At 43.7% G+C, this 16,360-nt stretch overlaps 1 protein-coding gene across 7 annotated transcripts in view; it reads left to right on the top strand.

The window, feature by feature from the left end:
- The window catches only part of LRRC8D (leucine rich repeat containing 8 VRAC subunit D), a 48,571-nt gene that overhangs the window by 3,441 nt on the left and 28,770 nt on the right, over positions 1–16,360 (top strand). For 3 of the 7 annotated variants that reach the window (XM_040565545.1, XM_040565546.1, XM_040565547.1), the window contains exons 2-3: positions 6,661–6,800; positions 9,619–9,693. In XM_040565545.1, the coding sequence (XP_040421479.1) occupies positions 9,687–9,693 (7 nt within the window). In that variant the 5' untranslated portion in view covers positions 6,661–6,800; positions 9,619–9,686. Of the gene's footprint in view, positions 1–6,660; positions 6,801–9,618; positions 9,694–10,280; positions 10,305–16,360 lie in introns of those variants that run through there. The other 4 variants (XM_040565549.1, XM_040565550.1, XM_040565551.1 and 1 more) reach the window with 2 other exon arrangements.

Raw genomic sequence — 16,360 nt, 5'->3', positions numbered from 1 at the left:
ACGTTAAAAAGCAAAGTGCGTCACAAGTCAAGTTGGCGCTTTCTAATACCATCAGTAATACTAATTTCCACGTCGTTAATTTTAACTGACACTGCTTCAATCTTTCTCTCGACACAAGTTTCTTTAATTAAAAGAATCGAGGTTCTTTTCAGTTATTTCTGTATTCTTTACAACTGTGCTCTTCCAGTCTTGGAAGAGTGGGTTGCTGGTCCCCTCCAGGAAGCAGATAGGGAAGACAACTCAAAAGTCCTCATGTAGCAGCTCCCCGAGTGGTGAGGGAAACATCCTTGCAAGGAGGAAGCTTGTTTGTTTGGACTTAGCCAGCAGAATGCTTCTTTTGCCCACACTTGGAGGAAAGCAGTGGTATGGGAAGAGAGCACGGCTGCACCAAGGACCTGGTTGTTGGTACTTCTCTAAAAGAAGTACCTCCCCTTTTCTTCCTCCTTTTCGTGTACAATCTAGGCTGTGAAAGCATGTTGTTCATGTAGTCTCAGAACTGTTTCTACCTACAATTTTCCTTCTTTCCACTCGAGCCACTTTCCTCAGAAGTGGTTTGCTCTAAGGCTGAAGTAGTTGTGATGCTCAAGATTTCAGAAACAATCACGTTACAGTGACCTTAGGAGAGGAGGAAAGTTATTTGTTGCTCAGATATTCTTCTCTTCTGAGACCCCTTTTTTGGTGAAGGTAGCTCTGGTGAAGAAGCAGAAAAAATAACCAGGCTCAGAGCATATGGCATCCAGCAGTGAGTGAGGATAGCAGTCACCTTTATTCCCTGTGGTCCTGTTTTGTGTTGTGTGATCAGCAGAGGAAATGGTCTGGTTCTTGTGACCCGTCTTGCTCCATCGTAGTGTTAAGAATGATCACTTTCCCTATGTGGTCTCTTTGTTAAAAGTTGTGCTGTGGTGGAAGATTTCCCAGACGCAAGGGGCAGGCATAACAGATAACGAAATGTTACTGCTACCTGTTGTTGTCAAATGTCTCTTTAAACCGATTGCCAAGCATTTAAATTTGAAAAAGTTGCACACTTCCCAAACCAGGGTTATAAACAGCCTTAATATAAATCCCTCTCTCTTCACTTGCTCAGGATTTTTCTGCCTGGGTCGTGTCTCCTGATTTTCCCGTGTTGAAGTTAAGATTGGGGACTGCCTAAATGCTGTGTTGCATGTCTTACCTGCAGCTCCCATGGAGCTGGCAAGTATGAGGAGACCTGCAGCAGACTGTGTCCCTGAGCATCTGCTGGACCCCTCCCCTGTTCCATTCTGTGAAGATAGACACAAAGGAAAAAGCACAAATGCGGATGCTCTTCGTAGCCTTTCCAACAAAGCAGCAGGGCAGGCTCCTACCCACCCCCATGCAGCCAAATGGCTGCAAAGCCCCAGCCAAGATGCTTTTTTTTTTTTTTTTCCCCTTGGACTTCATTCTTAACAAGTTAGCACTGAGATAAGTTTCTCTATAAAAGGTGTTCTTGATTGCCCTTGGGTTCTGCAGAAGACAGGACTGCCACACCTTTGGTGTTTTCAAGCCTGGCTGATGCCACAGATACCAACATGCCTGCTAAAAGCAGTGTGGGGTTTTTTTTTGGGTGGACTTCATTTGACAAACTTCATTCTTGCTACAGTGATTTTTCCCAGCTTCCGATTATAGCTGTAAGGAGAAAACAAATCCATGTGGTATGTATATAAATATGGTGTCTGAATAATCTGTCTGTTCCTCAGCCATCACAGGATAGGAAAGAAAGGGAACTTCTATCCTTCCAGTTGGTGTGAGAGCTTGTATGAAGAACACTGGAATAACCCTGGTGTGGGCTTGCGGGAGCTGTGTGCTAGGAACAGAGGTGGTTCTGTAACCTTGCAGTACTTAAGGTTAAGACAGGCTGGTAACACCAAGGAGATCTTTTGTGGTACCTTGATATGTGTACCTATAAAGTTGATTTTGTCATCTTTTGTCAACAGAAAGTATGGGTTGTCTGTCTCGAATACAGTGATTTTAAAAAAACAAACAAACAAACAAAAAAAACCAAAAAAAAACCAGGCTTATACAACAGTGATTTGCTAATCATAGAAAATAACCTTTCAGTTCAAAAGCTCCCTCTGTGAATATTAATATTTTATACAGAAGTATTATGTAATAGACATTTTGTCGCCTTTGCAGTCTTCACAGAGGAACACGTTCTCAAGATTGTGTCGTTCTGATTGTTCAGTAGAAATTTGTGTGCTAAACCAATGCAAATGTCAGTGAAAGATTTTGAAAAGTCCATCCTGCATGTCTGTACCTGGTGCTCGTGGAAAGGGAGGATGGGAATGAGAATCCAGTGGTCACTGCATGAAAACTTGAATAAGAAGTGTGAAAAGCAGCTCTTTGTCCTGCTCTGTTCCCCAGCTCCGGTACGGTTACCGACCCTTTCCGCGTGTATTAGCAATTGCCCTCATCCAAGATGCACAGAGGAACCAGACTTCACACTTAATCTGACTGGTGTTTAAAAATACAGACTCACAAATCTACATACAGAGTTTCTCTCAGTGGCTGCCATCCAAAAACTTTCATGTGCTTGCTTTCTGTCTAATTAAATTAAGAAATAAAGCCTAAACTGCCTCAGCCTAGAAGAACTGACAAAAGGGACATGAAGCTTTTTATGCATATGACTTTTTTTGTAAGTAATGTTTGCTGTTTTATAATCCGTACTAAATTTCTTCACTGTTTTACCTTGTTGGCATTGTTAGCAGAGGGAAAGGGAAGGCAGCTGATAGTTTTGCTCCCCACCTTTCCTATCCCTCTGACAACAAATCCATTGGCCCTTGGAACAAGGAAGCGGAGGAATGCAGAGACACGGGGCTCCTCGTGCTGCAGAGCCAAGCGTGCTCAGGGCGAGTCCCCCAGTGGGAAGCAGGCAGGAGGGTGTCTAATAAGAATAAGGGAAGAAGAACAGCTCTTGGAAACGAGAGTAAACTGAGAATGAGAGAGAAGTGTCCTGATGAAAAAAGAACATGAGAAATGCAACGATTTGGACAAGACTCTATTTCCAGTGGTTAAAACTCATTGTTAGATTTGGTATTTGTTTGTTTTTAGTGTAATTTGATTTAAGATGTACCTAGATTGAAAGGTAAAGTTATGAGCGTCCTTATTAGCATCAATCAGTTTAAAGAAATTGCTGAGCAGGTCTTGCGGAAGAACAAAAATGGTAATGCATACAGTAAAGCCAGGAAATAAAACCGCTAAAGAGGCGTGCAAAAATATAAAAGAGTAACAACATGGCAAAGGCAAGGAGGTAACAGGATTGTTGAGAAAAGTATGAGTAAATATAAAATAAGATTTTAATGCGCTAGGTGGTACATGCTGTTGGGCGCACAGAAAGTGCGTGCGTCGGCTAGCATGGTGAGGGTGGTCTCCTCTCCAGACTCAGGGTGTGCATGTTCCCTGTCCCTGTGGCCAGCTTCTCCTGGGTGAAAACCAGTTTGGAAGCACCTTGTGAAGTGATACAGACCCGTGCGTGGTCATAGGCATCTGTCACAGCGAATGTAACTGGCACCTCTAGGCTTCCAGGCTGGACTGGTAAGAGCCTGGCCTTGCACCTGCAGAGCTGTCCGTGCGGGTGAGGCCGCAGTGCTGCTCCTCCACTTCCTCCTCTGCGGGTGGTAGCTGCCACCGTCACCCCCTCCATCAGGGGCTTCTTCAGCCTCTGATTGTTTACCTGCTTGCTGCCTGAGCTTGTGAGATCCTGAACTTGGCTTGCTGTCTGGTAAGGAATATAATAGCAGAGCTACCACCAGCAGCTCCCGCTCTTGCTGCCTGTGGGTCAAAGAACGGGTTGCCAGTAGCACCGGGACGTCCTGCCTGTGGGGAGCACCGTCGGGACCCCGGGGCTCCATGGAGTGGGAGCAGCACCTAAGGCATCTTCCAGAGGTGAGGCGGTTCCAGGCCCAGCTGGGGCAGACCCGCTCTGCCCTCCTGCCTGCTTCTCCCACGCAGCTGGGGACAGGGCTGGGGCCTTTGAAGCTCCCGGGTGGCCTCCAGTCAGCTGGAGCCGATTGTGAAACCTCGCTTGGAGATAGCAGCAAAATCTGGTATTTATCTGGTTAGGTCGCATGCTGCTTTTGACAATACTTCTGTAGTAGGTTTCCGTGCTGGCTAGGGAGTTTTCTTCTCTCTTGGTAGCATGACATTTTTCTTGTGTGGCGGTTTGTTGATTGTCTTTCTCATGCAGCAACAAGGGAGGAAGATGGCATTTTAACCAAAGCGATTGTCAAATGTCGGCGGCTGGTTGGGCCCTTGGAGATGTATGTGTGTGGAACTGAGAATTACTTGGTTGTCCTGAAACTAAACCTCTTGATGAGTGACACTGGTTCATTTATAGTTATTTTTTTAACCCCCCTGAAAATCTCTACTTCTTCGGCAAAATACTGTGATTTCTCTGCATTTTCCTCTTTTTACAGAACTCACAATAATTTGCTCTGCAAATGTCATCTGATTTCTTTTTTATTTCATTCTGTTAGCAATGATTGCTTCCATGCTAATTGCAACAGAAATAGTATTTTTAGTAGTGGAAAAAAAGGTTTGATTGAGTGACTGCACCAACGAAGGCAGCCACACGTAGGCTACAACATACAGAATGTGGCATTTGGAGGCTGCATGTGTTTTGCCAGATGTGCCAAGTTTCGGGCCTGATGCCCTCACCCCAGTGTACCTGGGGTGTGAGGCTTTCCCTGTGCTGAGCAGCCTGAAAGCACAGCAAAAGACTAGAGGGAACAAGAGTTGGAGGAGAGACGAGGTTATAGAAATGGTACGTGTGCTCCCTATTTAACCTCCTTCACACCAGCTATCCCACATGCTGGTGCTGTGGAAGAGTGGGTGTGTAATCTTGTATTGGAGCAGATGTTCCAGTAAATAGGATGTTGCTTTGTTTTAGTAAATTGAAGTTGTCACCTCAGAAATGAGAGGGGGGAGCAAATGGAAGAATTCTTCAAACGGGGCTTGGAACAGAATCCAGGGGAATTTCTGTGCAAGGACTGCAGGGAAAATTCCTTTGCTGGCCTTGTCTCACTCAGCACAGGCATTTCCTTACACACTGATATGATTTATATGAGAATTTCTACTTTATTATTATTATTTTTAACCAAAATCGTATTCTTGAGTGCTTTATTTTGTTGTTTGTTTCCCTCAGCCTCTCCTCCAGGTATGTTCCAGTTCCTGTGCTTGGTCTGCCCTGGCAAGGGGAGGGTGGTGGTGGAACTCAGCAGGCTTTCAGACTGAGATAGTGCCCTTGAAGACAAGCTGTCCTTTGCTTCCATGCCTCACCAGTGTGGTGGTGGTGGTTGGTCTCTCCTGACACCTCTCCTTAAAGGCTGATGCGTTTTCAAAAAAAAAAAAAAAAATCAGTCCTCTCACTTTGGCAGCAGGAGCTGCCTTCGCCTTCTGTTCTCAAGCGCTGGTTGTTGACTTTGGGATGGCTGCAGGGGAGAGGCTGAGGCATGGCAAACCCTGCCCTGGCCCTTGTGCGGCTCTCTGACCTCGCAAGGGAAGGTTACGGAAACAGCCAAGGTGAACGGCCCTGCGGCTATCGGAGCGTTTTCTGTCAGGGCTCAAGTACGCTCCAAAGGTCTCTCCTGAAACCTGCTCGCAGCAGACCTTTGTAAAGTACCCAGTCAGGGCTTTTTTTCCTCCCCATGCATTTAAAGACAACAAGCAGGCTCTGAAGCCTCTGATTTCAGTGCTGTGGCCTGTGAAGTGATTGAGCGCTCCCAAGAGACCTCTTGACCACTGCTTTGCAATCCCCTGACCCTTCTTAAGAAGGAAAAAGAAAAACCCCTTTACTTTAAGATGCACTTCTTGTTTGCGTGTTCGGCAGCGCCTTCCCCATCTGCTGGCCCCGGCCTCCCCGCTGCGGAGGCGGCAGGCACGTGGTGGCGGGCCTGGGCTGGGGGTGGCAGGGGGAGCCGCGGCCGTGCTGGGGTTTGGGCTCTGCAGCGGCATCAGCGTGCCCAGCGGCTCGCTCGGTGTTTGTTGATTGGAGGCAATTACTGTAAAATACTTGATTTATAACGAGGCATACTTCATAAGCAGCAAACTAAAATAAATACTCATGAGTAACCTGTCGGCACGTGGCTCTTGGCTTTGCTGAGCTGCTGCTTTCCATCTGCGGGCTGAGCTCTGCCTGGGCGGCTGGAGGCAAGGGGAGGCGTGCGGGGCCCCGGCCGGGGGAGAGCCCCGTTTCTTCTCCATGTTATTGTCCCAGGGATACGGGCGTGAGGTTTCCAGGCAGCCTGTGGGTTGCTTGCCCAGCACGCGGCCGTAAGGCAGCGGTCTGGGTGGGATCAGCGTGAAACTGGTCTGGTCTGGCCGCTACGGCGTTGTAGGGGGGTGCAGCGTGGAAATAGCGGTGCGCTTGGTTGCGTGTGGTGGGGGAGCTAATGTGTTTAATAAAATACGGGTGAAGTGGCAAATTGCTAGTTTGAGGGATCTTGGCTCTTTAAGACAACTCGTTTAGAGTGTTTCTGAAATTATTAAAATAAGGGTGTGCTCAGCCTTCCCCCAGAGACCAGGCGCTGGTGGTAAGAGGATGACTAACTCTGCTTCCGTGTCGCAGAGCGGCGTTTCTCTGACACCCCCACAAGTGCCAATACTTCACTCGGCTGCTTTGATTCACAGCAGTTTGTTTTTACACAGGAAGCGTCCAAGGCACTTACCAAAATGAGACAGTGACCGCCAGCACCTGGCTTGGTGTTCCCTTCACCGGAGCCTCCTGGAGCCAGAGCTCAGCCCAGCTGCAGCCAGAGGAGGAAGGAGGAGAAGCACAGCCTGATCAGGTACTGAGCCGGGAGCGGGACGAGTCCTCTGGTGCTGAGTAACGTGGAATTGTGAATGATTGTTGATTTAGAAAAATAAATATAGAATTCTGTTTCTTAAGAAGTGTTGTGGGCATGCATGATGTGCCTGTGGCCCAGGAATGACATCTTCATCCCCTGTGTGCCCAGCGTGGGTGCGTGCTGTAAGCTACTACTCTGTACTAGACCTGAGGTGAACATAAACGGATGCAGCTCTTGTGTTTTTTGGGTTATTTGATTTAGACATTCAGTGTTTGATACAGCTCAGTGCTTGCCAGTACCCAGGCTCCACGTGGGTTGGAAAGAATTGGCTAAGAATACTCTTAATGAATGTTTGAGTGTTGAAGAGCAATTTGATGTGTTGAAGGACAGATATTCTTCTTTGTGCTTATTGGGAGTCCTAAGTGCCAGCTTTCAAGAAGCACGTTATGCGGCACAGAAAGATAGCAGACTGGTGAATTTTAGGACAAAACCAACTGGCAGCTTGCTAACTTTTATTTGCTGAGATTCCTATAACTGTTCCTGGAAACTGATGTTTATTCTTGTATGCACATCTTTGGTTGTTAGGCTCATTTTAGATGAAGACAGTCAGAGAAGTTCAAGGTTTTGCTTTATTGTATTAGATTTTGTTCCTTACATAACTGTACTTTTTAGTTGATGTGGAACTCCTGCTCTGAGGACCATGTTCTGAAAAGACTTGTGCATATTTTCTATGCACCTTAAAAATTCCTTAAGAATTTACCACTGCGTGTGCTCATCCAATGCTTGGGATGACAGCAGCCCACAATTTACTTCTGGAGGGAAGTCTCTTTGGAGACATATAGTATTTTTCACCTCGAGTGATCCTTTGTCTCCAGAAATATCAGCATCTGTCCCTCAGGTTGTCTGAATTTATTCCAGTCACATTTTAATGCTTTTGTTTATTGACCCAGGTGGAAGAAAATGAGTTTTTGTTTAGATGATCTATTATGAAAAATCTTAATGATTTGGGGGTAATTTACAGCTCAATCTGATTATATCTTTCCTCCTAGTGTTAGGAAAAGGGATGTCTTTTTCTAGCATGCATTTCTAGCATAGCCTTCACTATTTTGCCCTGGGGAAAAAAAAAATCAGCATTTATTTGATTCAACAACCAGCTTCCTGCTTCACAGGAAGAAGAGATAGTGGCTCATTTGCCTGCAAACATCCCTCCTGTGGAGAGTCTTTGCCAGGGTGTTAGAGGAAAGCTAGTAGCGGCTGTTGAAATAGCCGCATAGGAGGATGAAGAGGGATTACTGAAGCATTACTAGAAAATGTATGGCTATGTGCAAGACCTCATGTACTCCACAGACAGGCTGACCTAAATTCTGCAGCCAGGCCGTACTGGCTTCTGCATTGATGTGATGTGGCAGGCTGCATAACCTGCAGCAGATCTGGATTTAAAAAAAAAAAGGGAGGGAGGGGAACACAGAGATTTATATTTGAGTAGAAATGCAGACAGGCTGTCTTCATGACTCTGCTTAACCTGTCTAAAGCTTTTTTGTTGTTTCTTAACCAATAGTTGTCTACTCAATTTTGAGTACTTCTCATGTAGTCAGAATGAGGCTGCATTGCTCATTAGGAAGAGTGAAGATGAGATATTCTTTAGTCCTGCATGGAGAAATATATGGATGGATTTACCCATAAGAGGCTTTTACAGGTGACTTGGAGTTGTGAGATAGGTTTTAGCAAAGAAATGTTAATATTTATCATATCAGCAGTGAAACAATTAATGGAACTGACACTTAATCATCTGCTGGGGGAAGCGTGGAATAAGATTAGTATCCACTTGACATAATGGAATAGCTTGCATGTATGTTTTCGGGCTCTCTTAATTTGGGAAGATTACACATTATACACAAAATATGACAAAAATCCAAATAGAAACCAAAATGAAATCCAAATCCAAATGGACACCATGTCAAAATAAAGTTGGTGATTCTGACCTGTGTGCAGACTACTGTTGCTGTTACTTCTTGTGGTAGGATTTTGACTTTGCAGTTTAGTTTCTACTGGCACAAACCTGGTGTGATGGCAGTTACCACTTCCTCCCTTTTTCTGTGGATGTGAGCTGTGCTGATGCAATGCTCTCCTTTTCCTTCACCCCTCCCACATTCAAGCTTTTTTTACCCTGTCTCACCACTTCCTCCTGAGGTGCCCCTACAGCAATGAGAGGGATTTTTCTGCTGGTGCCGTTTAAACCAGGTGCTATGAAAGGAACAGTTTGTGCAGGCAGAAGAAAATTCGCAGCCACTAGAAAGGTTTCTACAGTAAGTTTTTGCTGGCAAGAGAGAAGACGGATTCTTGGTTGATACAGCTAAATCAGCAACATGTTAAAGTGTGGCTAGGGGCTGGTCTGGTAACTGGGGTGAAATGTGTATGCATAAATATAAATATATAAAATTTATGTCTAGAAACCCCTTTTGAATTTTTTAAGAGGAATTTCGGCAGCTGCAAACTCATGAAGTGCCAGGGGAAATAGCGATATCCTCAAACACAGCTCGTTTATTTTAAATCACATTTCACTGATGTGCTTTTGATAAGTTTTAAAAACAGCTTGTCTGTATGAGCTATTTGTTTACCACGTGCATGCAGCAAGTGGCAGTGCTGACCTTCTAGAATTAGAATGAAAGGGACCTGAGGAAGGCAAAGATTTGCTTGGTTATTTTCTTCTTTGATTTCTTGTGTCCTGCTGAGAGGTGTTGCAGCACGTTGCACGTCTGGGTGGTGTAAGACAAAATGTTAGTTCTCAGGTTTTTCCTTCTTAAATATGCTCTCACAGAGGTGCAACCAGCGTCGCCTGTTGGCCAGCAGTGGATCCCTTTTGGAGCCAGTTGGAACCTAAATCTAATGCAAGGTGAGCGTGGGGGGGCTGCGGCTGGTGGAGGAAGCACGCTGGCCCCATGTCCTGCACTGCCTCACCAGAGGAACCAGGCACAGCATGTGGTGAGGGGACTGGAGAGCAAGGGATGTTTTTCCCAAATGAGCGTGTGCGTGCATTTCTTTCAATGCCAGACATGGTAGTTAGAATTCAGTTAATTTACGAGTAAATTAAATTGAAATTCACCCCAAAACAGTAAAGTCTTTTATGTCTGCAACAGTGTTATTGTCAAGGTTGTCTCAAAGCAGAAGAAAATTTTTTCATAGGTTTCAGCACAGATTTTATTTCAACTGCTTCTTTGCAATAAGAAGGACCTCTATGTACATCTCTCCAGGACTGCTACTTCCATGTCACGTTGTCTTTTTTTTTTCTTTCCTACTGGTAGAGTTATGTTTGTCATGCAGAATTTTCAGTGCTAACATTAGACTCAGAAACTGGAAAATAACCTTACTTTGGTGTTTTTTCTGCTGTTTTTAGCTTTGATGCTGCTTTGAATAGACAAAAGGCTTGTTCATCAGTGACAACCAAGGCCAGTCCCCACAGCCAGTCTGCTGCAAGCTGAGCCGCTTCTGGCCGGCTGTTCTTCTGTGAGTTCGGACCTGGCCCCGCTGTGGGCAGCAGTACCAACTGCAGGACCTCCGGGAGGAAAGGGTGTGGAGTATGGATATCTGTCAGCAAACTTGCTTGTAGCATAGAGTGTGTGACAAAGGTCAAAACGTAGCAGTTCTTTAAACCTTTAATGGAGTAATGTTATGTGTAATGCTTTCATCTATATAGACCTATATTCAACTAGACAGAAAGCAAATTCAGTAGACTTTAGTAATCTTAGCTATGTGTTTTGACACAATATGATGTCATTTTGAAATACTTATCCTTCTCTGAATTCTCCACTGGAATCTCAGGAGGTACTTTATGGATAGGTGGAAGGAGCTCCTCAACTTGTCACTCTCTCAAGCTTCGTCCCTTCCCTTAGGTAGGTGATGCTTTCTTGAGTAAGGCAGCTCCATCACAGTGTTTGTTGTCTTGGAGGCTTCATGGTCCAAGAGCATGAAATTGGTGTAGTGAGGCTGACTATCAGGAGTAAGGTATGCCTATCCTCATCCAGACCTTATTTAATCTTGCTGGGAAGTGAAACACTTCCAGCAGTTAAGGACGGTAGAAGGGATTGGGATGGAAGGGTGAAGTTTTCCAAGACTTGATTGTATGTAGATCTGCTTAACATTTTGTATAGTAATGTTGTACTTTCACTTCTTGGTGGTGAAAAGGACATACTATAAAAAGTTGGTGACATTATTGTCTGGCACCTCAGACAGTAAAGATGAGGGGAGAGAGAGATATTTGCAGTGGAAAAGTAAACAGCTCTTTGCCCAATTATTTCAATGTTGCTGTGGTTTAGTTGTAATATCGTGTCACTGTTCACAGCTTTTTATGGGTCCTTTTAGATTTTTTTTTACATTTGAATGAATAATACATTTCTTTTATTATTTCAAATGCTAGAGTTTGTTTGCAGTTGTAACATTCTACTGCATCTGGTGATTGAATATAACAAACCTGGCTTTTGTTGTTGAGCTCCCAAACTTCTCACTTATCTGACTTTGCATTTCATGAAGTAGTTCTTGCTCAGTGTAATTGGAAGCTGTAGAAAAGTTTTCTCTGCATAATTAGAATTGATTTGATCAGTAAGGCATCAGTCTCTTTCCCATTCCCTTAACTCATATCTTCTGCAAGAGCTGTGGAAAAAAAATGTAATTTTCTGCTGCTAAACTGAATCTGCCACCTTTTGAAGTCAAATGTTTCTCCAAGCTGCCTGCAAAGCCCATCTTTCTGGTCAGTTCGAATTATGTAAGGAACTTAGTGATTATTAATGATGTTGTGTTTGAAATATTCAAAAAAATAACAAAAAAAATGCTGCTTGCAGAAGGACTGCAGCTCAGGGTCTGCCTGTAGTTTGCAGCTGGAGCTGTTGGTCACCTGTGCTTTTCAGCTGCGGGGAAGTGCTCTAGGATGTGGGTGTGTGTTTGGGGTGGCAGAGTTGGGTGGGTGGTGCCACAGAGAGGCATCGATAGGGGCAGCTGTGTGGAGTAAAGAGCATGGGTAATGTATTGGTCCACCTCTGGGGGCTGTGCTGTCCTGGTATGAGCATTTAGATCAAGACAATCTGGAATGACTGACAGTTAGCTTGGTGAAATAATCAGGCTGCATAGAGCTCTATCATCTTGTTAAGCATCATTTGAAATTTATAGTATGTTCATTCCTCTTTAATGCAACTGATTTAAGATATGCAAATGTGTTTCTAGCACTATGTTTGTAGTTTTTCTCCCTGCAACTCCTGTAACTTTAATACTTACGTATTTCTTGGTTTCACACAACTTCTGTCTCAACCAGTGTTCAATCTGAAAGTAACAATAGAGGAACTGTGACTTTCACTAAAACAGTATGCATGGATCGGCAGGGATGAGGTTGAGAACTGGAGCTCTCATCCATAAGCATTTAGCAAAGCTTATTTCAACTACTACTTCTGTCTTTGTTATAATTACTGGAGTTACGCCGAACTAAAAGCCCCAAGCATGCTTTGGTTTGACATTTAGCTAAATCATGCACTCATTTAGGTTGGAAAAGATCTCTAAGATGATCTGGTCCAACCTTTAACCTAGCACTGCCAAGTCTACCACTAAACCGTGTCACTGCGCATTACATCTACACATGCTTTGAAGACCTCCAGGGGTGGTGATTCAACCACTTCCTGGGCAGCCCATTCCAATACTTCACAACCCTTTCAGTGAAGAATTTTTTCCTAATAACTGACCTGAACCTCCCCTGACACAACTTAAGGCCATTTCGTCTTGTCTTATCACTTAGTGCTTGGGAGAAGAGACCAATCCTCACCTCACTATAGCCTCTTTTAAGGTAATTGTAGAGCCTCTTTTTCTCTGGGCTGAACATCCCCAGCTCCTTCAGCCATTCCTCATAAGACTTTTCTCTAGACCCTCACATGTAATATCCTAACGAGGAGAAGAATTTCTTCTGTGCACACTGAATAGCACTTGTAGCTCTTGTATGTTGGATAACACGTACATAGTTGGTGGAATTTGTGGCTGGTGGGTTTTTTTGCATAGTCACAAGTTTCTCTTGTTTGTGTGGGTTGCTCACATAGCTGTTAGTGGGAAGAGACAAACACTTGATATAGAAAAAGATGATGAGGCAAGGGCTGTCATGTATTATGTATATATTCTGTGCCTTGCATGCTGAGGCCCTGACCTACTTGAGGCCTCTAAGTACTTCTGCAATATAAGTGCTTAGTAATGATAAACTGCAGCACCTGGCAGAGGGATTCAGTGTGCACAAACAGCACCTGAAACAACCTTTTATCCTTTCCCTGAAATGAGCAAGTTTAAAGGTTTCTGTTCTTTTGGGAGGGGTTGGACGAGTTGCTTCCTTGCGGTGTATGCTGACATGGTATTCAGCGGCCAGCACCTTGGTTTAGTATGTGTCAGCAAAGTAAGGTGATAGAGCTGCCTTGCCTGACCTGTGTTTTTCTGCATGTGTTGCAGTAATTCTTTGAGTGTATATTAACTTTTCAGAAGTAGTCAATATACTGAGAAAGCCCCAGTCACTAATAACATCTGGAAACGAGGACAGCAACAAGAAAGCAAAAGACCAGAAAGCCCCCATCAACAAAATGAGCTGTAACGCGGTCAACAGGAGAGCTGCTTGCAGCCAAGGGCACTCATCGAAGGGGAGATGGGTTAGGAAAACCTGAAAGCTGTCTTTGCTTTTTCCGTGAGGACAGGGTGGGGCTCTCCAACTAAATGCTCAGAGTAGTCGTGTGACTTAGTGTTACTTACAGCATTATATCAGGCTGAGTCTCACAGCTTGTCACTAAAGGCCTTGGGGCATATTCTTGGCTTTCTGGATGGTCTGATCAAAGATGACAGAACTAGGCGGGCTAAGAGGTCATGGCATTTTAGAAGGAGAGTCTCTTAAAAATAACTCAATGACCTTTTTCAGTTGGAGGTATCCCCAAGATAAGTTGTTTTTGATCGATCTGAAGCCAGGGCTATGAGTGTTTCCTGCTTACTGGATGCATTGACCGTGGATTGATGCACACAGGGTTAAAAGGCTGTGTGGATCAGCACTTGTTGAAAATGTTTTCTGAAGTTTGAATGGGTTAAACAATGCTGCTGATGTTTCTTGATACCTTTTTGAAATATCACCTACCAAATTAAAAGCGTGTGTAGGGGAAGGGCTTGTTTTCATTCTGTATAACTGGAAATCACACCAGGAATGTGCATCTTGTTTTTAGAGCAGTCATAGACCAGTCCTCAAGAGCTGATTCATTGCTGTTTTGTAAGCAGGGTTTGCCTTTCTTTCACGTGGTTCTGCATTTTTCCATTCCCCAGTCCACCGCAATTTAGATCTTCCCTGTGCATGCTGGTGTCAGAAAACCTTCTAGTGTAGAGCGTTGTCCTGTGTACGTGGTTTGTACTCAGCCTGATTTGACAGTAGCAAATGTAGTGTTTCATTGCTTTCTAGTTGTGCCTTTGTCAAATTGTGCTACAAAGGCACTTTCCCTGTAACTGTGTAACAAGATGGTAAATAAAAGATTTTTAATCGTTTGGGGCGGGGGGTGTATTGTGTTTAGTCTGCTATTGTTATGGTGCCTTACTTTTATGGGCCTGCTTTCAGTTTTTTCCTACACAATGATTGAGACTTTCTTGAGTTTCAGATTAATTGACTTGTTCAGGTTGTGTATTTTTCCAAGCTGCTCTACTGGGATACCATGGTGGGGTGGGACTGGGAAAAATGGGCAGCTGGCAAGAATCAGGGGAAGGCCAAGGCTCTGTACAACTTGAGCCTTCAAATTACAATTTCTAGTGTGGAGTGCACCTTGTATTATTCCACTGGATTCCACTGTTGACTTTCAAGATCGCTGAAACTTATTACTTATTCTTACACCTTGGTAACACTTTATTTGTGGCAGATCAGGTACCTTCCTGTGATTGATAGTAATGTTTTTTGCTTCCTTGTACTTGGATCAATGTACTTTTTTTTTTTTTTGTGGCAGCTTAGGAGGAGGTAAGGTGCCAAAAATCTGCAGCACTGTCAGCATTTTTTTTAACCAAAAGCTTTTCTGAAAATAGCTGCACAGATGTGTAAGTCAAACTCTTCCAACAGGTCTGCTACCTGTAATTTTTTTTTATATAGCTTCGGTGGGGTAAAAGAAGAAGGTCTTATTGTTTTAAGTGATGTTACTGCAGAACTTGTGTGGCTGTAAAACTGACAAGTGTCGTGTGAATTTCACGTTACTTCTGTATGATTGAAATCAAGGGCAGCAGTGTGGGTTGCCAGTGGAAATATTCCCAGTGAAACTATACTTGAGACTAGGGAAGAGCACCCAGCAGAGATTTTTTTTTTTTAATTTTTTCCTTCCTATTCCACTGTGGCCACGAGGCTGAACATAGTGGAAGGGAAAAATGGAAACCATTCTTACAGAAAAAGGGTGGAGTGATATCACTTTTCTTGATAGAAAAGAGGCTGTGGAGAAGGGAGAAACTATAGGAAGCTTTTCATTTCCTGGGAGGAGTTTCACATTTCCCACTGGAAAGTGGGACTGATAGGAAGGCATCAGGCTGGTAGAAAGGCAGCACCTTCCCCCGGAGCTGCTGGACTTCAGTCTGGGTGTTCCTGCAGCAAACTCCACCCTCTCATTCCCTATCTGTCTGGTATGTTTTCTCAGCCTTGATGCTGTTGTCATGTTATTGCTGGCAAAAAAAACCCTCCATGTGTGTGGGAGATATGCAAACGTGTTGTAATGTTCTGATACAACTTTAGCGCAGGAAAAGAGCAAGCTCTGTACGTAGGTATCTCCAACTGAGCTCCAGTCTTGCAGCTGAATTCACGAAATAAAGCTGCTGACTCTGAAAAGAGGTTTAGATGGATGTGGGGTGTAGGATCAAGTTATTAATTTTGTAAGCTTAAAAAGCACCTCCTTTCAAACCACGTTTCCATAAAGCTAAATTCCTTTACAGACAGTATGAATTGTCTGCGTGAATGTAAAAGCATTGGATTATTTAATGGCATTTTTATTGAGGATTTCTGGTGATGTGAATTTTCTCACTGCTTCAAGTACTTCCATCACCAGAAGAATGCTGGTTTTGCTTATTCATAACTGAGGTGGACTTTATCTTCTTTCTCTTAATGTAAAAATTCTAAATATTGTTTTTCCTTCTGTTTTTTTGTGATATTCTTTTCAGGGTCAATGAGAACATAATCTTTTTTTGGGAGGGAGGAATGAACCTATTAAAATCCTTTCTCATATGCAGGGTTAAGAATTGCACTCAGGAGGGTAATGCACAAGTGGAATTGCTATCTTCTCGTAACAGTTTAGACTTTGGTAAAGAAAGTGGATGAGTCATTGCAGGGATTTGATGGCTGAAAAGATTGATTAATAATTAATTTAAAAACAAGAACGCCTTTCCTCTGTGTCCCAGATTTCAGCCACTCAAAAGATTCTCACATGCAGTTTAGCATTTGAGTGCTATGGACATATTTGTTTTGATGTCTTTGCTTAAACTGCAAATGCTGCTTTCCCTATGCTTTTGTTTTCACATTATTTATAAAGATATAAATGTCAAATTAATTT

The sequence above is a fragment of the Cygnus olor genome, chromosome 8 (genome assembly GCF_009769625.2).
Source record: "Cygnus olor isolate bCygOlo1 chromosome 8, bCygOlo1.pri.v2, whole genome shotgun sequence".
NCBI classification, from domain to species: domain Eukaryota; kingdom Metazoa; phylum Chordata; class Aves; order Anseriformes; family Anatidae; genus Cygnus; species Cygnus olor.
This window is presented reverse-complemented; position numbering and strand designations above follow the sequence as displayed.